The sequence below is a fragment of the Oncorhynchus gorbuscha genome, linkage group LG12 (assembly GCF_021184085.1).
Source record: "Oncorhynchus gorbuscha isolate QuinsamMale2020 ecotype Even-year linkage group LG12, OgorEven_v1.0, whole genome shotgun sequence".
Lineage (NCBI taxonomy): Eukaryota > Metazoa > Chordata > Actinopteri > Salmoniformes > Salmonidae > Oncorhynchus > Oncorhynchus gorbuscha.
The window spans coordinates 43,311,936-43,337,439 of NC_060184.1; the positions used below are offsets into that span (position 1 = coordinate 43,311,936).

General features: G+C 43.0%; 1 protein-coding gene across 1 annotated transcript in view; it reads left to right on the top strand.

The window, feature by feature from the left end:
• Positions 1–25,087, top strand: part of LOC123991030 (uronyl 2-sulfotransferase-like) — a 171,785-nt gene extending 146,698 nt beyond the window's left edge. The window contains exons 4-8 of the mRNA XM_046292161.1: positions 4,671–4,750; positions 5,059–5,212; positions 11,975–12,072; positions 12,287–12,444; positions 23,475–25,087. Coding sequence (XP_046148117.1) covers positions 4,671–4,750; positions 5,059–5,212; positions 11,975–12,072; positions 12,287–12,444; positions 23,475–23,767 — 783 coding nt within the window. The 3' untranslated portion in view covers positions 23,768–25,087. The remainder of the gene's footprint in view (positions 1–4,670; positions 4,751–5,058; positions 5,213–11,974; positions 12,073–12,286; positions 12,445–23,474) is intronic.
• Positions 25,088–25,504: the final 417 nt, after the last annotated feature.

Consider the following 25,504-nt stretch of genomic DNA (forward strand, 5'->3'; position numbering starts at 1 on the left):
TGGGGGTGACTTTCCGGTTTCCAACCGCGTCGCAGTGCTGCCTCCTCATACTCACGCCTCTCCGCTTTAGCTACTTCTATTTCATCCTTGGGACGGCGATATTCTCCCGGCTGCGCCCAGGGTCCTTTTCCGTCTAATATCATCTCCCAAGACCAGAAGTCCTCATATTGCTGCTCCTCACAATTAACAGGGAGAGTAGGCTCAGGTCTGACTCCTGACTCTGCCACTCTCTCTCTGCGCTTTCCCCCGTTACCTACGGTTTTCGCTCTGTATAGCCATGCTTTCCTTTTCGATTCCATCCGTGTATAGCCCTCTTCGCATTGCTGTAGGGAATCCCAGGCGGGCTCTTGCACTCGCTCTGGGTCGGCCGCCCACCTGTCGATTTCTTCCCACGTCGTATAATCCCTGCTTCTGCCGTCCATATCGTCCTCCTTTAGCTCCTGCCAGTTCACACGCTGCTCGGTCTGTGAATCGTGGTGGGTGATTCTGTAATGATATTCGTCTGCTGTTTGAAGAGAGTCAGACCGAAATGCAGCGTGTAGGTTACTCATGACTTTTAATGAAGAATAATGCGGTACATGAGATAACTGAAAATACGAAAACAACAAACGAGTGAAACCAATACAGCCTATCTGGTGACTAACACAAAGACAGGTACAATCGCCCACGAAATACAACGCGCACTCAGGCTGCCTAAATACGGTTCCCAATCTGAGACAACGAGAATCAGCTGACTCCAATTAGGAATCGCCTCAGGCAGCCAAGCCTAACTAGACACACCCCTACTAATACACACTCCTAATTAATACAAACCCCAATACGAAATACAACATATAAACCCATGTCACACCCTGGCCTACCCAAACATATAACAAAAACACAAGATACAATGACCAAGGCGTGACACATCACTGACCCATTTACATTTGAAGCCCATATTTATTTAAAGCTAATATTTAATAAACTGTTAGTTGTTACTCATTCATCAAGCCTGAACGCGTGGCAGTACACAGTGTCAGAACACCGCAAGAATCATGAAGCCTCTGGAAAAGAGAGCCCTAAAACACTTCTGTTAAAACTTCTTAGGGCTGCAATCCCGTTAACGGGATGATATGACAACAGCCAGTGAAAGTGCGGGGCGCGCCAAATTCAAAACAACAGAAATCTCAGAATTAAAATTCCTCAAACATACATGTATATTATACCGTTTTAAAGGTAATCTTGTTGTTAATCCCACCACAGTGTATGATTTCAAATAGGCTTTACAGTGAAAGCACCACAAACGATTATGTTAGGTGACCACCAACCCAAAATCCAGCCATTTTTCCAGCCAAAGAGAGGAGTCACAAAAAGCACAAATAGAGATAAACTTAATCACTAACCTTTGATGATCTTCATCAGATGACACTCATAGGACTTCATGTTACACAATACATGTATGTTTTGTTTGATAAAGTTCATATTTATATAAATCTCAGTATACATTGGCGCGTTACGTTCACTAGTTCCAAAAACATCCGGTGATATTGCAGAGAGCCACATCATTTTACAGAAATACTCATTATAAATGTCGATAAATGCCGGGGCGGCAGGGTAGCCTAGTGGTTAGAGCGTTGGGCTAGTAACCGGAAGGTTGTAAGTTCAAATCCCCGAGCTGACAAGGTACAAGTCTGTCGTTCTGCCCCTGAACAGGCAGTTAACCCACTGTTCCTAGGCTGTCATTGAAAATAAGAATTTGTTCTTAACCTGTTAGTCCTACCCACACCGTATTCGGTAGCGTAATCATAGCCTCAAGCTCATTACCATAACGCAACGTTAGCGATTTCTAAAGATCGCAAATGAAATGAAATAAATATGCCTATCCTCAAGCTTATCCTTTTCTTAACAATCCTGTCGTCTCAGATTTTCAAAATATGCTTTAGAACCAGAGAAAATCAATAATTTGTGTAAGAGTGGTGATAGCTAGCTTAGCATTTAGCGTTAGCATTTAGCACGCAACATATTCACAAAAACCAGCAAAGGGATCAAATAAAATAATTTACCTTTGAAGAACTTCAGATGTTTCAATGAGGAGACTCTCAGTTACATAGCAGATGTCCAGTTTTTCCTGAAAGATGCTTGTGTAGGACACAATGTTCCGTTTTGTTACTATGCATTTGGCTACCGAAACTAACCGAAAATTCAGTCACCTACACGTCAAACTTTTTCCGAATTAACTCCATAATATCGACTGAAACATGGAAAACGTTGTTTGAATCCATCCTCAAGGTGTTTTGTCATATATCTCTTCATTGAAATGCCATTCCTGGAAGCCTGCATTGTTCTCAGATTCGGATGGAAAAATACTGGTACCTGACTTTTGCGCACCAATTTCCACGCAGACACCGTGCGGGACCCCTGGTAAATGTAGTCTCTTATGGTCAATCTTCCAATGATATGCCTACAAATACGTCACAATGCTGCAGACACCTTGGGGAAACGATAGGAAGTGTCCGTTCATTCCTGTCGCATTCACAGCCATATAAGGCGATCATGGAAAACGTGCCATCAGAAATCCTGTTGATTTCCTGGTCGCTCAAACATCTTGGTTTTGCCTGTAGGTTTTGTTCTAAGGCACTCACAGTGAAAATCTTTGCAGTTCTGGAAACGTCAGAGTGTCTTCTTTCCAAAACTATCAATTCCAAGCATAGTCGAGCATCTTTTCGTGACAAAATATTGCGCTAAAAACGGGCATGTCTTTTTATCCAAAAATGAAATACTGCCCCTAGAGTCTTAACCGGTTAACTGACTTGCCTAGTTAAACAAAGGTAAAATAAAAATAAAAAAATACATGGAAATATAGATATACATCTCCTTAATGCAACCGCTGTGTCAGATTTCAAAAACACTTTACGGAAAAAGCAAACCATGCAATAATCTGAGACTGGTCTCCTTAGCTCCAGTCTGGCTGGGGAGACAGAGTGTTGGGGACTGGAGTGTTGGGGACTGGAGTGTTGGGGACTGGAGTGTTACACCAGCCTTTGGCAAGCTTGCTAATGCATTTACCCAGAACCAATGCTCTCAGCCTGGGTAGCCGAGGTCCCCTAGACTCTGTCGCCCTACTTACCTCACCATATCGCATAGTGACCTGTGTGTGTCTCTCAGGACCTGAGGGAGCGATGGGTTTATTTCAGCGTAATAATAATAATAGCAACCCTGCTTTTCTCTGTGTGATGCTGTGTTCTCTCTCTGTCGCCAAAGATGTTACACAGCAGGCGCAGCTCTGCCATGGATCGCATGTACCTGTATACTAGCTACCACGGTTACCCAAACATTGAGAATGTCCTGCCGGCCCTGGCTTGGAGTAGCAGACTTTTTCAAAAATGTCCTATATTTATTCATTTTAAATAGGATAATTTCAGTCATGAAGTCAGTATCTTTATGGACGATAGTTTGACAGCTTGCTGAAGTTGTAGACATGTTTCTTCACATTTATCAGCGCAGCAATGCGCAACATGGTAGTAGGCTATAAGCGCGAATGTTCTGTTTTAGCGGAAAACACCCTTGTCAAAAGTGACCCGCAAATGCATTTATGCATGTAATGCTTTTATTTATGGTGAATATTATCTTCCCCAAACTCGAAACTCACTTTCTAATGCTGGGCGTCATTCACAAGTGATACAATATAATTCACAAGTGATAGGCTAATATTGTCACTCATCGGAATATTCTCGATTTAATCGTGTCTTTACATATGCTAAATAATATATGTGTGACATTTGTTTTGATGTAGAATGGACCATTATCATGCACCTGTATCGAAACAGGGGCAGCGGGAACAAATAAATGTCATCTATGCACTTAAATAACGAATGAAGGATGCTTTTCCCCGTGGTTTATGTTCATGCCAGCCAGGTAGGCCAACCGACACTGTGAATGATTGAATTCTGTATTCAATATAGACAAGAAAAATACTGTAATGTGTGTGTTATTAGTTTAAGCACACTGTGTGTCTATTGTTGTGACTTTGATGAAGATCAGATCAAAGTTGATGACCAATTTATGCAGGAATCCAGGTAATTCCAAAGAATTCACATACCTGTTATTGCCACTGTACATATGGGCTTTATCTACAGGAAGCCCCACCGAGGGCTAACAACATGTGATGTTATTTAGCTGCTCTCAAGAGTGGGAGATGAGGGGATCAGGGATCTCGTTCCAGCTTGTATGACGTCCATTTCTGGCACAGTCTAAAGGGGGTCTCGAAAACACCATTATGTCGATGTTAGGCACAGTGAGGTGGAACCTTCTAATTGATTTCTCTGAAATGAATGTGTAATACATGTGTAATACATTACATATACTAAATAATATATGTGTGACATTTGTTTTGATGTAGAATGGACCTGTATCATGCACTTGGACCTGTATCGTGCTTCTACGCCTGCATTGTTCGGGGTTTTAGGTTTCTGTACAGCACTTTGAGATATCAGCTGATGTAAGAAGGGCTATATAAATAAATTGTTTTTGATTACAACTATTCCATCATCGCCGATTAAAACACACAAAGGTTTAGAAATATGGGTCTAAATGTACTCTGTGTTTGGTTCTGGTTCCATCCTGGAGAAAATTACTGTTTTTGATTCAAGTATAGACTAGTAAAGTCATTTCTCTTGATGTGTGTCTTTCAGGTGGATCTTATGAGGAACATCAGCAACATCCCTCAGCCCTTCCTGTACACCAGACATGTCCACTTCCTCAACTTCACCAGGTAACTGCAGCAGAGCACACCACGTATGACAACTGAAGCAGTTGATGCCAGGATCTCAATGGCACACAGAATCACCTAAAACAGTGGAATGTACTATTCTTACTATGCCTGGACAAAGTTTATTTTAAACTGCTCCTATAGTTTACATTTTCACAAAAGCCTTGACTAATGGATATTTGGAGAGGAAATTTCATTTTATGAGTGCCTCCTTATCAACTAGGGCCCAATACTGCCCCACTGTGGAAAACCTTATACTGTGTGTACACTGTATAAATGTGTGTCCATCCATCTGTCCCTCTGTCTGTCAGGTTCAGGATAGAGCAGCCCGTCTACATCAACATCATACGGGACCCCATTAACCGTTTCCTCTCCAACTACTTCTTCCGACGTTTCGGGGACTGGAGGGGTGAGCAGAACCACCTCATCCGAACACCAGGGATGAAGGATGACGAGAGATACCTGGTGAGATTCTTCCTTTATTGATAGAACTGTATCAATTTCTCTCCCTGCCTGTTTCCATCTGTCATGTCGGGGCCAACAGCCTAGGCCTTTGCTCTCCTCGCCTTCTTTCCATATGCAGCATCAGTATGAAGGCTAATGGTCCAGAATATGAATTAAGTCCAGTGTCATTCTGACTTCAACAGTAACTGTATGACTGAGTTATTGGCTTGTACACAGTCCTTCCATGTCTCCATCTGTTTCAATGTTAGTCAGGTAGGGCAGAGTCTAGGATGTTTTTAGTGGGGTGGCAAAGAGGGGGTGGGTCAAGAACCAGTCATGGGTGCCCATGGGAAATCAGCCAATTGTGTCACAAATCTCATTGAAAATGTGCTAAAACTAAAATGCATTGTTGTTTTAACTGTTCATTTGTATATGTCCTAATTTATTCAATAAATCAATTTGAAAATGAACATTCACTTTAGAAACATCATCAGTGGTAACTCCCCCTCCAAGGATTAATTTCCCTCCAAGGACTTTCTAGAAAGCTTATTTTGGTCTACTGCATTTCTACACCATTTAAAAGTTCCAAAATGCTATTTGGAGTACAGAAAAAAAACAAGCAAAAATGAACCACTGTTTTTCTACTCACCATAATGGCATAATTGATGACTAATCAGGTGCGGCAAAGCATACTGTACTCTATTAGTTACAGCTTTGTGGTATTGGATTTAGGGATCCCAAAAAGAGTTCCTTGTAGCAGTTCTACAATAAATAAAAACACGTATGTATAGTACTTGAAGTTAAAGGGTACGTGATGTGGCATGGGAAGGAAGGGTAACCAATTGTTTTCCCCTTGTGGGCTGTTGCCATCCCACCCTCTCTACCATTCTTCTATCGTTCCTTGCTCTCAACCCAGAACTACTCAGAATTCAATTACAGACTTGACTGAGTTAGACCACATCTGATGGTTTGTTAGAGACCTGAACTCTCTCTCTCTCTCTCTCTCTCTCTCTCTCTCTCTCTCTCTCTCTCTCTCTCTCTCTCTCTCTCTCTCTCTCTCTCTCTCTCTCTCTCTCTCTCTCTCTCTCTCTCTCTGTCTGTCTGTGTCGTTTTCCCCCGCAGTAGGCAACTCATTACTCTGTGGTGGGATTTGACGTCTCATGCTTTTCTAATGACATTTACTGCTTTCATTTAATCCTCAAACTGTTGTTTCTATGTGATTTGTGTGCGTTTTTTTTGTTGAGTGGATGTCCCATTTAAGTAAGGTTCAAAAGGTAAGACGTGCTGTGTCATTAAGGGAGCGCTTGATTGGTATAATCTGTGTAGAGATGGAGTCTTTCAGCTGATATACAGTAGGAATTTCCCTTACTGCTCCTTCAATCACTCATGTTTGTGGGTAGACACACACACACCAGTGTGTTGTCAAAGGCCCTCACAACAACCATAGCCAGCAACATTACCAAACACAAATAGTGAAGTGAATGTCATCGTGGCTGGAGTGAGTCTGAGTCTGACTGTTGGTAATTAAGTTCTGCTCAGCGTCCCAGGAGTACCGGAGCATGTGAGTTGAGTTATTAAAGTATGCAGCGCAAGAGGCCCCCTCCTACAGTAAAGGGGGACTGCCGCTGTGCTACCCTGGCAGGCTCACCTGAATGTGTGCGTGTGTGTGTGTGTCCTGTTAGCACCCTGGCCTATACGTCCCAGTGCGTGTGTGTGCTGAGTTGCTACTGTGTCAACACCCTTAGCCAATCCAGTCTGAGCCATAGAATTCAGCAGCGTCTTTCCCCTCTCTTTCCCCTGTAGAGCAGCAGCAGAACAGCAGGCCAGCCTGACGTACATTAGTCCAGCAGAGCCCTGCTCTGAGCACTGCTCTGTGACTACAGGAAGTGTCAATGAAAGAACACTGTCAGTTTCCTCAACCAGGCCTTGGCTCTACTAATGCACGTCTTATTGAAACATTCCTGTGGTAGACTTCTTACCTTTTCCATCGGCCCCACTCTCTCTTTACACACTAACACGCACACACACACATACTTATACACACCGTCATGTGAACACACGCGCATTCTTTCTCTCATAAATACAGTCATGTGAACACGCACTCACAAGCTTTTGAAGTGAGTTGTTTGGCTATGAATCATGTGTACCCCCCCCCACACACACACAGACACACAAGCTTCAGAGAGGATGCCCTGGCAGACACCCAGCATTGTTCATGTCAAGGCATGCCATGCCTACGCATTATATAGTGAAAGAGAAACTTGCTCCCACTGTAACCAGTTGAGACCCTAGCATGGCTTCCTGTGTGTGGGGGGACCAGCCAACGTTGCTCGTGTAATTTCCTGTACATACTCTTCCTCTGCCCTCACTGCTCCCTCTCCTTCACAGAAACGTTTTTGTCTTGTCCACAGTCTGTGATTACGGAGGGAAGGAGATGAGGCCCAGAAGGGCTTTAAGAATTGGGACACAGTTGTCATGGAAATTCACAGGGACACTCAAAGTCAATCTTAAATTAATGATTGTTTATTGTCAGCGCGCTGGAGCGTTTCCAACCAACTCATTGCACAGTAGTACAAATGTCAATCAGGAACTCTGACTTGGCAGACCCAGCAGTTGTCTGTGTATAGCCGTATATAAAGACAAGTTATATTAGCATGATTTAGCATAATTCATTAATTATGACTGTTTTTTTTTCATTCATGTGACAGACCAACACCTCACAAGGCTTCTTTCTCTCTATGCTGAGACCTTGAAACTGAGATATCTTTAGTTCGTTTTCAAAACAAGATCAGGGCATACTGCCAAATTCCAGCTACTGATAGTGAGGATTTGTACTGTCAGCCACTTGCATTTGTACTGTCAGCCACTTGCATTAGTTAAGAATAGCACAAACATGAACATTTCCCTTACACGGTCATTGTTAAAAATTCCTCCTGTTTGCTGCCACTGGCATTTTCAGAGGCCATTTCATAGAAACAGTAGAGTCAGATTATGAATAGATCACATCTATGCCTTTATCCTGAGAGAGACAGACAGCGGCCTTAGCCAAAGGGTCTCTTGACAGTAACACAATGCTTGTGTGTTCTGCCAGTGTTCTGGGTTCTCTTCAGTTCTTGTCATTCATTTGAAGCCTCTTCCAGTTGTTCTGCTGGCTGTTGTGAACATGTACAGTGGGGAGAACAAGTATTTGATACACTGCCGATTTTGCAGGTTTTCCTACTTACAAAGCATGTAGATGTCTGTAATTTATAATAGGTACACTTCAACTGTGAGAGACGGAATCTAAAACAAAAAGCTGCTTGCCTATTGTCCTGTAGCCCATCCCATCCCATCCTTGCGCAGGTCAACAATTTTATCCCTGATGTCCTTACACAGCCTTCTGGTCTTGGCCATTGTGGAGAGGTTGGAGTCTGTTTCATTGAGTGTGTGGACAGGTGTCTTTTATACAGGTAACGAGTTCAAACAGGTGCAGTTAATAGAGGTAATGAGTGGAGAACAGGAGGGCTTCTTAAAGATAAACGAACAGGTCTGTGAGAGCCGGAATTCTTACTGGTTGGTAGGTGATCAAATACTTATGTCATGCAATAAAATGCAAATTAATTACTTAAAAATCATACAATGTGATTTTCTGGATTTTTGTTTTAGATTCTGTCTCTCACAGTTGACGTGTACCTATGATAAAAAGTACAGACCTCTACATGCTTTGTAAGTAGGAAAACCTGCAAAATCGGCAGTGTATCAAATACTTGTTCTCCCCAATGTAGGTACTAGGGATGCACAATATATCGGAGAACATATCGGAATCGGACAATATTAGCTAAAAATGGCAACATCGGTATCGGCCCGATGTCCAGTTTAACGTCAATGTTAAAAACCGATGTCAAAGCTGACGTGCATACCTATATAACGTGACGTAATGACGCCACGCAAAATGTTGCGCTACACATGCATCACTGCATTCCTAACCTTGCCCACAATGTCTGCTGTGTGGATCAAGCAGTCAACAAGCCAAGCAGTCATTTGAAAGAGTAAGAACATTTCAGCGAGACAACTCAGGTGAAATCCATTAACGCCAAGATAATGGAGTTCATTAACCTTGACAATCAACCGTTCTCTGTTGTGGGTGATGCTGGGTTTCGCGGATTGGTCGAGCACCGTTACACACTACCAATTGCAGTATTTTTCAGATGTTGTCCTACCGGAGTTACACAGTAATAGTTTCACTGCTATTAGCTTCACGACATAGATACTATGGAATGTGGTTATTTTAGATGACTCCTAGATGATGTTGCTTTGCTATGTTTTTGGGGAAGAACATTGTTTGCATCCATGGGCTTTTTTTAAATGACCAGGACTGTAGATGCGCGAGACAACTTTACCAGCATCATAGCATACGTATCGATGAACCGTTGTGACATATGAAATACGAGTGATAGTGTAAACAATGTGTAATAGCTACGTAAAAAATGCATGAACGCATTAAAATATGTGACATGCAGTCATATGCAGGTCCTGATTGGTCAACAAGCTTATTCGACACTTCAAATAGTGTTATTTGACATGTATCTTTTTTTGACATGCAAAGACCCAAATGGCGTTCCATAGAAATCCTGAGAATATTGCTTATTGCCTGTGTTAACAGGTCAGTCAGTCAGAGAGGCTTATGGCACTCTGGTGGGCTACTGAAGAAATTAAATACTCTAAAACTATCATCGACAAAGAGAGGAATAGACGGGTGACCCTTTCTCTCATAATGCGTTGACTGCAGGGTTTGCGGATTTAAGACGAAACGTATTATGTTTTTTTTTGGTGGGAGGAATAGAGAGTTTGAGAAATTGAAGAGGGGGGGGGGCGCGCAAGAACGAGCTTGGTCTGGTCTCACGTCACCCCGTCACCCCGCTCCTCCGCTCTCTCCACTGGCTTCCAGTTGAAGCTCGCATCCGCTACAAGACCATGGTGCTTGCCTACGGAGCTGTGAGGGGAACGGCACCTCAGTACCTCCAGGCTCTGATCAGGCCCTACACCCAAATAAGGGCACTGCGTTCATCCACCTCTGGCCTGCTCGTCTCCCTACCACTGAGGAAGTACAGTTCCCGCTCAGCCCAGTCAAAACTGTTCGCTGCTCTGGCTCCCCAATGGTGGAACAAACTCCCTCACGACGCCAGGACAGCGGAGTCAATCACCACCTTCCGGAGACACCTGAAACCCCACCTCTTTAAGGAATACTTAGGATAGGATAAAGTAATCCTTCTCACCCCCCCCCCCCCTTAAAATATTTAGATGCACTATTGTAAAGTGGCTGTTCCACTGGATGTCATAAGGTGAATGCACCGCACCAATTTGTAAGTCGCTCTGGATAAGAGCGTCTGCTAAATGACTTAAATGTAATGTAAAATGTCTCAAAGCCCCAGTACATCTAGGTTTTATAGCGCTTTCGTTAATGTTAGATCATTGTGGCTTGGCCCCAGTCTGTCCCTGTGTGAATACAGGTGTCCACTCAAAGCTAATGAATGATTAATTAAGCTGATATGTCATGTTTCCTGCAAGGTCTGTGTCTTGGGTTTTGACCTGACTGTACACCAGGTGTCCCAGTATCATTAACACCACAGAACCCCGCACAGGACCAGAGCTGGGTGAGATGTGGTAGTGTTTAACCCATTACTTCCTGCAACCCCCCGCCCGTTCTGGGCCCCGAGAACACAAGGCCTGGGCCTCTGGTTCTCATTCTCTCTTTCTGGGTGTTTCTGGCTTAGCTTACCCTCTGTGGTGAGGCGCCTAGGCTCCCGCTGTTAAACTTGACAAATTGCAGTTTTCCAAAAAAAGTGGAGGACATTCTCACCTATCATCAGCATGTAGGCCACAGTGAAATAAACCAACAGAACACTCAATGTTTCTGACCTGCTTTTTAAAATGATCAACACCCTTTAACCTGTATAGACTGGTACCTGTTTCAACTGAGAAACATTTTTGAAGTGTTTATATATATGTGTGTGTGTGTGTGTGTGTGTGTGTGTGTGTGTGTGTGTGTGTGTGTGTGTGTGTGTGTGTGTGTGTGTGTGTGTGTGTGTGTGTGTGTGTGTGTGTGTGTGTGTGTGTGTGTGTGTGTGTGTGTGTGTGTGTGTGTGTGTGTGTGTGTGTGTGAGTGACATGGGTTTAACTCTTGTGTTTGTAGCAGAAATGTGTTTTTAATCTCTCTCTTTCTTTTTTAAATTTGGTCTCAGTGGGCCTCCCTCGTTCAGAAGTGGTATAGTGTTTCACTGCTACACTCCAGTGGCTCCTATTTTTTTCACTGAGGCGATGGGTTATTTGACATGAGGGAGAGAGGATGGTGGAATTGAATTGGGATGTTAGTAGCATGGCCAACATAATGTGGCTAGCTGAAGAGACCAAAGGTTTCCATCGTTTCTGTTTGATTGGTCTGCATTACTAGTCATTTAACTGTCATCATTCTGGACATATAATAATAGTATCAACCTCTAACTACATTTTACTCTTGGGATAACCTACACTCCCAGATGACCTAATATCTGAATTGTATTGTAAACTTGTGGATATGAAGCTGCATGTCTTATTTTTAGGCTGCTAGAAAGTGGTTTGGGGCCAGAGTGTCTTTACCAATGATAACCAGGAGAAAAGCAGTACGAGTTCCTGAGAGAGAAAAATACTTGGTGAAGGGTTCCCCCTAGTGAGAGTAATGTAGTATTACAGTAAAGCTGACGATGATTGTCTGATTTTCTGATTGTGTTTCTGATTGGCTGTCTCTTCTGTCTCCCTCTTGTCCAGGACATCAATGTCTGCATCCTGGAGAATTACCCAGAATGTTCCAACCCCAGACTCTTCTACATCATCCCTTATTTCTGTGGACAGCACCCACAGTGCAGGTAAGAAGATCTGTATTGCATCATAGAATCAGGCTCCAAATTTGGAGTAAAGAAATGTTATAATAGTCACACATTGTCCTGGCTGGTATTCATATTTTTGCGACTGGTAATGTTTAGTACATTATTAGTGGTATTAGAATTATCATTGGTTATACTTTCCTTTGGGTTGACAGATATTTTCTTCTGACTGTGTCTGTTGTTCTGTGTGTTTCAGAGAGCCGGGAGTATGGGCTCTGGAAAGGGCCAAACAGAACGTTCTAGAAAACTTTCTTATCGTGGGGATCCTAGAGGAGCTGGAAGATGTCCTGCTCCTTCTCGAGAGACTGTTGCCTCACTACTTTACTGACGTACTCAACATTTACAAGAGCCCAGGTACACACGCAAGCACACCCTGGCCTGTAAACACCACGTTACACTGCGTTTAAATGATTCAGGTCTGTTAGAGCCGTGATCAAATACTTATGTCATGCAATAAAATGCAAATTAATTATTTATATATATGAATTGCTATATCTCATACAAATTGAGATGAGGGAGATGGAAATGCTTTTGGCTAGATGGGTTTTGGCTAGAACGGGGGACGGGGGTGGACTGCCAGTCACTGGGATGACAACCCAACTTGGGATGGGGAGGGATTTTAGCGGGTGGAATAGTAGGGTACAATTGGAGAAGCAATTTACTTAGAGGCGATGCAAATATCAAGGTAAAGCTACATGCGCACTGAATCAAACATATACAAACATATATTATGATAAATAGAGTTAGAACTGGTATTTCATTATGGTAAATGGTGAAATAAGTATAGTCAGTTATAATTGTAATGGCTTAGCAGATAATAAGAAAAGACGGTCAGTATTTGCCTGGCTAAAAGATAGGGAATATAATATATATTGTTTACAGGACACTCATTCAACTATTTTAGATGAAGTTGTGTGGAGAAGGACAGTGGGGGGTTGAATGTATTTCTCCCATGGGCAAAGAAATTCAAAAGGGGTGATGATATTAATTAACAGTTACTTCGATCCAAATGTGCAAATTGTCCAAACAGATCCTCAAGGTAGATGGATGATTTTAAACATATTATTGAACCATAAACAGATATGGCTCATTAACCTATATGGTCCAAATAACAACAATTCACGCTTCTTTGGAAAAATATATAATAATAGATCAACCCCACAAGCAATACAAGACTATTATTGTGGTGGGAGATTATAATACGGTTTTAAATTTCTCTATGGACCGTAAAGGAAATCACACTACAAATTATCACCCTCGTGGATTAATGGATACAGTTGAAGTTGGAACTTTACATACACCTTAGCTAAATACATTTAAACTCAGTTTTTCACAATTCCTGACATTTAATCCTAGGAAAAATTCCCTGTTTTAGGACAGTTAGGATCACCACTTTATTTTAAGAATGTGATATGTCAGAATAATAGTAGAGAAAATTATTTATTTAAGCTTTTATATATTTCATCACATTCCCAGTGGGTCATTAGTTTACATTGACTCAATTAGTGTTTGGTAGCATTGCCTTTAAATGATTTAACTCGGGTCAAACGTTTCGGGTAGCCTTCCACAAGCTTCCCACAATAAATTGGGTACATTTTGGGCCATTCCTCCTGACAGAGCTGATGTAACTGAGTCAAGTTTGTAGGCCTCGTTGCTTGCACACCCTTTTTTAGTTCTGCCCACAAATTTTCTATAGGATTGAGGTCAGGGCTTTGTGATGGCCACTCCAATACCTTGACTTTGTTGTCCTTAAGCCATTTTGCCACAACTTTGGAAGTATGCTTTGGGTCATTGTCCATTTGGAAGATCCATTTGCGACCAAGCTTCAACTTCCTGACTGATGTCTTGAGATGTTGCTTCAATATATACACATAATTTTCCTACCTCATGATGCCATCTATTTTATGAAGTGCACCAGTCCCTCCTGCAGCAAAGCACCACAACATGATGCTGCCACCCCCCCGCTTCACGGTTGGGATGGTGTTCTTCAGCTTGCAAGCCTCCCCCTTTTCCCTCCAAACATAACGATGGTCATTATGGCCAAACAGTTATATTTTTGTTTCATCAGACCAGAGGACATTTCTCCAAAAAGTACAATCTTTGTCCCCATGTGTAGTTGCAAACCGTAGTGTGGCTTTTTTATGGCGGTTTTGTAGCAGTGGCTTCTTGCTCTTTGAGCGGCCTTTCAGGTTATGTCGATCATGACTGTAAGTCGCTTTGGATAAAAGTGTCTGCTAAATGGCATATATTATTATTATTATTATATAGGACTCATTTTACTGTGGATATATAGATAATTTTGTACGTGTTTCCCCCCAGCATCTTCGCAAAGTCCTTTGCTGTTGTTCTGGGATTGATTTGCACTTTTTGCATCAAGGTACGTTCATCTCCAGGAGCCAGAACGTGTCTGCTTCCTGAGCGGTATGAGGTACTTGCGTACTATTGTTTGTACAGATGAACGTGGTACCTTCAGGCGTTTGGAAATTGCTCCCAATGATCAACCAGACTTGTGGAGGTACACAAAAAAAATTCTGAGGTCTTGGTAGATTTCTTTTGATTTTCTCATGATGTCAAGCAAAAGAAGTACTGAGTTTGAAGGTAGGCCTTGAAATATGCTGACCTTGTGAGATATACATGGTGGAGGCTCAATCAAGCTAGTCGTCATGATTATGTCATTCTCTCTGGCACCAAAAGGTTAAAAAAAATTGATAGTGGACAGAATGCGGTCAGACCATCACATAATTTGCGCATATATTGCTCTTACAGAATTTCCACCTGGCTGAGGATATTGTAAATTTTATCAAAGCCTATTGGATAATAACTTGTTTTACTAGGAAAGAAGAATTTATAATGGACTATTTCCTGACATAACATAGATCCCCTAATTGTATGGGACACTTTTAAATGTGCCTTTAGAGGCCATGCAATTCAGTACTCACCTCTAAAACAAAAGCATTTTAGGTCGAGTCCATATTAACAAAGGAAATGTAAGGAATAATTGTACAGTTAGATAGCAATAACAACTGTACCTTAGAGGCTCAGAATAAGTTAAAACAAAAACCAAAAGGAATGGAGGAACTTATTCAAGAAAGATCTAGCGTAATATATTATAAAAATAAACCAAACTGGATGTTATATGGGTAAAAATGCACCAAATTGTGTGTTTTTTCTTCAACATAGAAATGCTACCAAAACAAATTTACTGAAACTTTTTACAAATGATGGTTACCCATGATTCACCAAATTATATTTTGAAACAGGAAGTATAGTACTTTAAGCATATATCTTCGTTTCACTCTCCTCCATCTCCACTAAGTGAAGCTATTTGTATGGATTTTTTCCATATTGATAATGTAAAATTAACAGCTGTACAGAAAGATTACAAAGGAGGAACTTCTTGATATAATTAAAGCCTTTAAGTCCAGGAAAACTCCAGGGCTGGATGGCATACCAGTGGAGGTGTACCAAGCGTTTTTTGATATACTCAGTGGACCGTTAATAGTATGTTTGTGCCACTCTTATATAAATGGTAGATTATCGGACACTCAACAAGAAGGTCTGATATCATTATTACTGAAACAGGATCCAAGTGGTAAATATAAAGATCCAGTCAATTTAAAAAAATTGTGGGCCTCTTACACTTCAGTGTTGTGATGGAAAAATTCTAGCAAAATGCTTAGCACATAGAACTTTAAAGGTTTTGTCGGATATTATTCATCCTAATCAGACAGGTTTTTGACATGGATGATACATTGTTGGCAATATAAGACTGAAACAACAGAACACTATGAAATATCTGGGACGCCAGGCCTGGTATTCATAGCTGACTTTGAAAAGGCATTTAATAAAGTATGACTGGAGTTTATATATAAATCCCTGGAATATTTACATTTTGGAGAATCACTTATTATGGGTTAAAGTTACGTATAGTAACCCTAGGTGTAAAATAGTAAATACTGGCAACACCTCAGAATGTTTTCAACTGTCAATAGGAGTAAAACAAGGTTGTCTACTATCGGCACATCTATTTATTATTTCCATTGAAATGTTTGCTCTTAAAATCAATTCCAACAATAATATTAAGGGATTAGAAATCCAAGGCTTAAAAAATAAGGTGTACGCTGATGATTCATGTTTTATTTTAAATCCACAAAAATTGAATCCCTCCACAGCCTCAGAGGATCTAGATACTTTTTCTAACCTCTCTAGATTAAAATAAAATGATGATAAGTGTACTATATTACGTATTGGATCACTAAAAAATACAACTTTTACATTATCGTGTAGTTTACCAATAAAATGATCTGACGGTGATGTGGACAGACTCGGTATTCATATCCCGAAATAAAGAAATGATCTCACTGCAATACATTTTAATAGAAAGTTTAATACTTTTTTGGTTACTACATGATTCCATATGTGTTATTTCATAGTTTTGATGTCTTTACACACTCTTGGCATTCTCTCAACCTGCTTCACCTGGAATGCTTTTCCAGCAGTCTTGAAAGAGTTCCCACATATGCTGAATACTTGTTGGCTGCTTTTCCTTCACTCTCCCGTCCAACTTATCCCAAACCATCTCAATTGGGTTGAGGTCGGGATTGTGGAGGCCAGGTCATCTGATGTGGCACTCCATCACTCTCCTTCTTGGTGAAATAGCCCCTACACAGCCTGGAGGTGTGTTGGGTCATTGTCCTGTTGAAAAACAAACGATAGTCCCACTAAGCGCAAAACAGATGGGATGGCGTATCGCTGCAGAATGCTGTGGTAGCCATGCTAGTTAAGTGTACCTTGAATTCTAAATAAATCACAGACAGTGTCACATGTAATGCACCCCCACACCATCACACCTCCTCTTCCATAATTCACGGTGGTAACCACACAAGTGGAGATCATCCGTTCACCTACTCTGCGTCTCACAAAAACACAGTGGTTGTAAAAAAAATCTCTAATTTGGACTCATCAGACCAAAGGACAGATTTCCACCGGTCTAAATGTCCATTACTTGTGTTTTTGGCCTAAGCAAGTCACTTCTTATTGGTGTCCTTTAGTAGTGGTTTCTTTGCAGCAATTCGACCATGAAGGCCGGATTCACACATTCTCCTCTGAACAGTTGATGTTGAGATGTGTCTGTTGCTTGAACTCTGTGAAGCATTTATTTGGGCAGCATTTTCTGATGCTGGTAACGCTAATGGACTTCTTCTCTGCAGCAGAGGTGACTCTGGGTCTTCCTTTCCTGTGGCGGTCCTCAAGAGGGCCAGTTTCATCATTGCGCTTGATGGTTTTTACGACTGCACTTGAAGAAACTTCTTGAAATTTTCAGGATTGACTGACCTTCCTGTCTTAAAGTAATGATGGACTGTTGTTTCTCTTTGCTTATTTGAGCTGTTCTTGACATAATATGGATTTGGTTTCTTACCACCCCTACCTTAACTTTTAACAAGGCACACCTGTTAAATTGAAATGCATTCCAGGTGAGCACCCCATGAAGCTGGATAAGAGAATGTCAAAGAGTGTGCAAAGCTGTCATCAAGGCAAAGTGTGGCTACTTTGAAGAATTCAATGTTTAACCCTTTTTTGATTACTACTTGATTCTATATATGTTATTTTATAGTTTTGTTCTACAATGCAGAAAATAGTACAAATAAAGAGAAATCCTGCAGTGAGTAGGTGTGTCCAAACTTTTGACTGGTACTGTAAGTGTTGTTTATTAGTTTACTCCAATTTAGTGAGGGGTGGTAGGGTTTGCAGGAAATAATACAATTAAATATATATTTTTAAAAGATGTGTGTGTCAAACATATAATATACACACACAGTGCCTTGCAGAACTATTTATCCCCCTTGGTGTTTTTCCAATTGTGTTTGTCTTCAAGAGATTTGAGACTGGGACGGAGGTTCACCTTCCAGCGGGACAATGACCCTAAGCATACTGCTAAAGCAACACTTGAGTGGTTTAAGGGGAAACATTTAAATGTCTTGGAATGGCCTATTCAAAGCCCAGACCTCAATCCAATTGGGAATCTGTGGTATGACTTAAAGATTGCTGTACACCAGCGGAACCCATCCAACTTGAAGAAGCTGGAGCAGTTTTGCATTGTAAATGGGCACAAATCCCAGTGGCTAGATGTGCCAAGCTTATATAGACATACCTCAAGAGACTTGTAGCTGTAATTGCTGCAAAAGGTGGCTCTACAAAGTATTGACTTTGGGGGGGGGGGGTTATGCACGCTCAAGTTTTCAGAATTCTATTTGTCTTATTTCTTGTTTGTTTCATAATAAAAAATATTTTGCATCTTCAAAGTGGTAGGCATGTTCTGCAAATCAAATGATACAAACCCCCAAAATGTTTAATTCCAGGTTGTAGGGCAATAAAATAGGAAAATTGCCCAGGGGGTGAATTATTTCACAACCACTGTGTGTGTGTGTGTGTGTGTGTGTGTGTGTGTGTGTGTGTGTGTGTGTGTGTGTGTGTGTGTGTGTGTGTGTGTGTGTGTGTGTGTGTGTGTGTGTGTGTGTGTGTGTGTGTGTGTGTGTGTGTGTGTGTGTTTATATATTTCTATTTAAGCAATAATGCCCAAGGAGGTGTGGTATATGGCCAATGCACCACGGCTAAGGGCTGTTCTTATGTATGACACAGCCCTAAGACGTGGTATATTGGCATTTAACATACATTTAACATTTAAGTCATTTAGCAGACGCTCTTATCCAGAGCGACTTACAAATTGGTGCATTCACCTTATGACATCCAGTGGAACAACCACTTTACAATAGTGCATCTAAATATTTTAAGGGGGGGGGGTGAGAAGGATTACTTTATCCTATCCTAGGTATTCCTTAAAGAGGTGGGGTTTCAGGTGTCTCCGGAAGGTGGTGATTGACTCCGCTGTCCTGGCGTCGTGAGGGAGTTTGTTCCACCATTGGGGAGCCAGAGCAGCGAACAGTTTTGACTGAGCTGAGCGGGAACTGTACTTCCTCAGTGGTAGGGAGGCGAGCAGGCCAGAGGTGGATGAACGCAGTGCCCTTATTTGGGTGTAGGGCCTGATCAGAGCCTGGAGGTACTGAGGTGCCGTTCCCCTCACAGCTCCGTAGGCAAGCACCATGGTCTTGTAGCGGATGCGAGCTTCAACTGGAAGCCAGTGGAGAGAGCGGAGGAGCGGGGTGACGTGAGAGAACTTGGGAAGGTTGAACACTAGACGGGCTGCGGCGTTCTGGATGAGTTGTAGGGGTTTAATGGCACAGGCAGGGAGCCCAGCCAACAGCGAGTTGCAGTAATCCAGACGGGAGATGACAAGTGCCTGGATTAGGACCTGCGCCGCTTCCTGTGTGAGGCAGGGTCGTACTCTGCGGATGTTGTAGAGCATGAACCTACAGGAACGGGCCACCGCCTTGATGTTAGTTGAGAACGACAGTTTGTTGTCCAGGATCACGCCAAGGTTCTTAGCGCTCTGGGAGGAGGACACAATGGAGTTGTCAACCGTGATGGCGAGATCATGGAACGGGCAGTCCTTCCCCGGGAGGAAGAGCAGCTCCGTCTTGCCGAAGTTCAGCTTGAGGTGGTGATCCGTCATCCACACTGATATGTCTGCCAGACATGCAGAGATGCGATTCGCCACCTGGTCATCAGAAGGGGGAAAGGAGAAGATTAATTGTGTGTCGTCTGCATAGCAATGATAGGAGAGACCATGTGAGGTTATGACAGAGCCAAGTGACTTGGTGTATAGCGAGAATAGGAGAGGGCCTAGAACAGAGCCCTGGGGGACACCAGTGGTGAGAGCGCGTGGTGAGGAGACAGATTCTCGCCACGCCACCTGGTAGGAGCGACCTGTCAGGTAGGACGCAATCCAAGCGTGGGCCGCGCCGGAGATGCCCAACTCGGAGAGGGTGGAGAGGAGGATCTGATGGTTCACAGTATCGAAGGCAGCCGATAGGTCTAGAAGGATGAGAGCAGAGGAGAGAGAGTTAGCTTTAGCGGTGCGGAGCGCCTCCGTGATACAGAGAAGAGCAGTCTCAGTTGAATGACTAGTCTTGAAACCTGACTGATTTGGATCAAGAAGGTCATTCTGAGAGAGATAGCGGGAGAGCTGACCAAGGACGGCACGTTCAAGAGTTTTGGAGAGAAAAGAAAGAAGGGATACTGGTCTGTAGTTGTTGACATCGGAGGGATCGAGTGTAGGTTTTTTCAGAAGGGGTGCAACTCTCGCTCTCTTGAAGACGGAAGGGACGTAGCCAGCGGTCAGGGATAAGTTGATGAGCGAGGTGAGGTAAGGGAGAAGGTCTCCGGAAATGGTCTGGAGAAGAGAGGAGGGGATAGGGTCGAGCGGGCAGGTTGTTGGGCGGCCGGCCGTCACAAGACGCGAGATTTCATCTGGAGAGAGAGGGGAGAAAGAGGTCAGAGCACAGGGTAGGGCAGTGTGAGCAGAACCAGCGGTGTTGTTTGACTTAGCAAACGAGGATCGGATGTCGTCGATCTTCTTTTCAAAATGGTTGACGAAGTCATCTGCAGAGAGGGAGGAGGGGGGAGGGGGAGGAGGATTCAGGAGGGAGGAGAATGTGGCAAAGAGCTTCCTAGGGTTAGAGGCAGATGCTTGGAATTTAGAGTGGTAGAAAGTGGCTTTAGCAGCAGAGACAGAGGAGGAAAATGTAGAGAGGAGGGAGTGAAAGGATGCCAGGTCCGCAGGGAGGCGAGTTTTCCTCCATTTCCGCTCGGCCTTCCGGAGCCCTGTTCTGTGAGCTCGCATTGAGTCGTCAAGCCACGGAGCGGGAGGGGAGGACCGAGCCGGCCTGGAAGATAGGGGACATAGAGAGTCAAAGGATGCAGAAAGGGAGGAGAGGAGGGTTGAGGAGGCAGAATCAGGAGATAGGTTGGAGAAGGTTTGAGCAGAGGGAAGAGATGATAGGATGGAAGAGGAGAGAGTAGCGGGGGAGAGAGAGCGAAGGTTGGGACGGCGCGATACCATCCGAGTAGGGGCAGTGTGGGAAGTGTTGGATGAGAGCGAGAGGGAAAAGGATACAAGGTAGTGGTCGGAGACTTGGAGGGGAGTTGCAATGAGGTTAGTGGAAGAACAGCATCTAGTAAAGATGAGGTCGAGCGTATTGCCTGCCTTGTGAGTAGGGGGAAGGTGAGAGGGTGAGGTCAAAAGAGGAGAGGAGTGGAAAGAAGGAGGCAGAGAGGAATGAGTCAAAGGTAGACGTGGGGAGGTTAAAGTCGCCCAGAACTGTGAGAGGTGAGCCGTCCTCAGGAAAGGAGCTTATCAAGGCATCAAGCTCATTGATGAACTCTCCGAGGGGACCTGGAGGGCGATAAATGATAAGGATGTTAAGCTTGAAAGGGCTGGTAACTGTGACAGCATGAAATTCAAAGGAGGCGATAGACAGATGGGTAAGGGGAGAAAGAGAGAATGACCACATGGGAGAGATAAGGATCCCTATGCCACCACCCCGCTGACCAGAAGCTCTCGGGGTGTGCGAGAACACGTGGGCGGACGAAGAGAGAGCAGTAGGAGTAGCAGTGTTATCTGTGGTGATCCATGTTTCTGTCAGTGCCAAGAAGTCGAGGGACTGGAGGGAGGCATAGGCTGAGATGAACTCTGCCTTGTTGGCTGCAGATCGGCAGTTCCAGAGGCTACCGGAGACCTGGAACTCCACGTGGGTCGTGCGCGCTGGGACCACCAGATTAGGGTGGCAGCGGCCACGCGGTGTGGAGCGTTTGTATGGTCTGTGCAGAGAGGAGAGAACAGGGATAGACAGACACATAGTTGACAGGCTACAGAAGAGGCTACGCTAATGCAAGGAGATTGGAATGACAAGTGGACTACACGTCTCGAATGTTCAGAAAGTTAAGCTTACGTAGCAAGAATCTTATTGACTAAAATTATAAAAAATGTTACAGTACTGCTGAAGTAGGCTAGCTGGCAGTGGCTGCGTTGTTGACTTTGTAGGCTAGCTGACAGTGGCTGCGTTGTTGACACTACACTAATCAAGTCGTTCCGTTGAGTGTAGTAGTTTCTACAGTGCTGCTATTCGGGGCTAGCTGGCTAGCTAGCAGTGTTGATTACGTTACGTTGCGTTAAAAGAACGACAATAGCTGGCTAGCTAACCTAGAAAATCGCTCTAGACTACACAATTATCTTTGATACACAGACGGCTATGTAGCTAGCTATGTAGCTAGCTACGATCAAACAAATCAAACCGTTGTGCTGTAATGAAATGAAATGAAAAATGTGATACTACCTGTGGAGCGAAGCGGAATGCGACCGGGTTGTTGAGTGCGGAAGTTCTATTCAGTAGACGTTGGCTAGCTGTTGGCTAGCTAGCAGTGTCTCCTACGTTAAGGACGACAAATAGCTGGCTAGCTAACCTCGGTAAATTAAGATAATCACTCTAAGACTACACGCTCTAAACTACACAATTATCTTGGATACGAAGACAGCAAAGACAACTATGTCGCTAGCTAACACTACACTAATCAAGTCGTTCAGTTGAGTGTAATAGTTTCTACAGTGCTGCTATTCGGTAGACGGTGGACGTTTGCTAGCTGGCTAGCTGCTGGGCAGATAGCAGTGTAGACTACGTTAGGACGACGAAATACGAAGTTGCAATAGAAGTGCTGACTGTTTCACTTTGTTGTCCTCTTTCTTTTCCTTTTTCTTCTGTCCTTCTTTTGTCCTTATTTTGTCTTCCTTTCTTCTGTTAACTAGATATTTTTTGTTGTTATTCTTTGTAAGCTAGCTAGCTTCTTCCAGGAGAGTCCCTAGCAACATTGTGTTATATTGGCCATATAACACAAACCCCCCAAATTGCCTTATTTCTATTATAAACGGGTTACCAACATAATTAGTGCAGTAAAAATATTTTGTCATACTAATGGTATACAGTCTGATATTTATTACATGTTTTTATTGAACCTGTATTTAACAAGGCAAGTCAGTTAAGACCAAATTCTTATTTACAATGATGGCCTACACTGGCCAAACCCGGACGGTGCTGGGCCAATTGTGTGCCACCTTATGGAACTCCCAATCATGGCTGGATGTGATACAGCCAGGATTCGAACCAGGGACTGTAGTGACATCTCTTGCACTGAGATGCAGTGCCTTAGACCGCTGCACCACTCGGGATATAACACAGCTGTCAGCCAATCAGCATTCTGGGCTCGAACCACCCAGCATAAATATATTTTTACCCCCAAAATACATGGGGGATTGGAAGTGATGCAGACAATTACATTGATAGAAGGTACAATCTATACACAATATTAAAGCTGATCTTGCCACACAAAAAAAAATCTTCACTTTGATGGCTGACAATATGTCTCCTCTTCACATTTTAATCATACATCAGTAACTTCCTGGTGTGTTTCTTTGTCTCCTCCCCTTCCTGCAGACTACATGAAGATGGGGAACATGACTGGCACGGTGCGTAAACACACACCCACTCTGGAAGCTCTTCAGGTGTTATACCACCGTATGCGCTACGAGTACGACTTCTACAACTTCATCCGAGAGCAGTTCCACCTGATGAAGAAGAAGATTGGCCTCAAGTCGGCCTCCCGACCCACTGCCCACCAGGCCTCCTTCCTAAGAGAGCTGGCCGTCCAAACCCCAGAGCCCCTTGACAAAGATGAGGAGTTGGAGACCGACCTCGAGGACGCCAACAGCTGGTTCGTCCAGCCCTGACAGGTCCCGTGGTGACTGAAGATTTTACCAGCAGCTGGTTGGCTGGAGGTGGCATGAGAAGGGGGCGGGGAATACGCCCTGTCTGTCAGCATTCCCAGGAGGACGATTGGTTGGGGGTGTGTGGATCCTGATGCCCGTGTTTTTATGGGCTCCATTTTCCATTTGGCTCGGACTCTCTGCTCATGGCTGAGGACCTTGGGAGTGGGCGGATGGATGGATGGATGGATGGATGGATGGATGGATGGATGGACTAACTGCCATATTTAAAGATTGACGGATTGAAGATTGAAGATTAATGGAATCTTTAAAAATATAACTTTGGTTGTTTTAAGGTTTGATTTGATTTGGTTTAGCTCAAATGTGACAGTGTCTATGGATAACAGAATCGGTTGACTTTGCTTAACAGACGTTGAAATGATATAAGACGGTCAAATGGCAAGAAGAGCACCCAACTATGAATTCAGAGAATTCCAAACGTGTGCCTATGATTGGATTAGACATTTATCCAACTGACAATATATGAAGATGGGTTGAATATTTTGGGACATAGCTAGGGAAATATTGGTGAAAATGTATGTTTGTCCTCAATTGTCGATGTTTCCATAAGACAGAGCATAAATGTTTGACATCCTACAACAACAATAAACACTCAAAGAAAAATATTTCATTAAAAAGATAGAGCTGAAACATTTTAATCCAAAGCTTTACCTGAACTCACCAAATTATATTACCATTTGTTAAGTCTTAACTCAGTGCACTTAATTTTATTTTGATGTAGTTCAACTTCAGATGTCGACTTTGTTTTCTCTGTTTCCAAACTCTCTCCTGACTCTCAGTTCTACAGTATTTCATAGTGCAGCCATGGTGTTACACTTTGGTCATTTTAGGTAACTCAACATCCAGAGAATAAATGGCCACAACAACAAGCGATTACCTAGCATTAGTACCTACACTATGCCGTACAACATGCCAATCTAATATACAGATTGTGGTAGGGCCTATGTAGTCATTGTCATTGTCTTCCGTGTGGATTTTGTTATTGACCGTTTAATTTATTATTATTATTATTATTATTATTATTATTATGTATTCATTTGCATTCCAGATAAGATTCTCAGGAAAAAAAAGGTTTCTTACAAAGTTGAAATAATTTGTACTTTTAGGATTCTTACAACTATCTACTTATTCATACTATCTAAAGATGAGTCAAAGGTCCAACATGAAATATGATCAGCTTAAAGAAATGTCTAAACTGTTTTACAATAAATGGAATCCATGAATTTCAATATCCTCAGAGAGTTTTCAAAATAAAAACCTAACAATTGCAGTTGTCTGTGCTTTCCCTCTCATTCTTAATTATACAAAGGAGTGCCAGCCTATTGTTTTCCAATTCGAGAGGATACATTTAATGTACATTTACCCACCTATCTCTGGATCCATGAAAGAAATGCAGCCTCTGTTATGTGCTAACAACGTGATGAACCTGAAGTACTGGGTTATTCCGGTGTAAGTGCTGTTCCAGTTCCACTTTATTAAGAAGAAAATTGGCCTCAAGTCGGTCTCCCGACCCCCTGCCCACCAGCCCTCCTTCCTGAGAGTAAAGGCCCAGTCTTCAACACCCCAGAGACCCCGAAGAAGGACGACCAAGACCCAAACAGCTGGTTGGTTACCACAGAAAAAGATGACTCAACCATTGAGCAGTGATCAAATCTGGAAAGAAAAGTTTACGTCAGAACA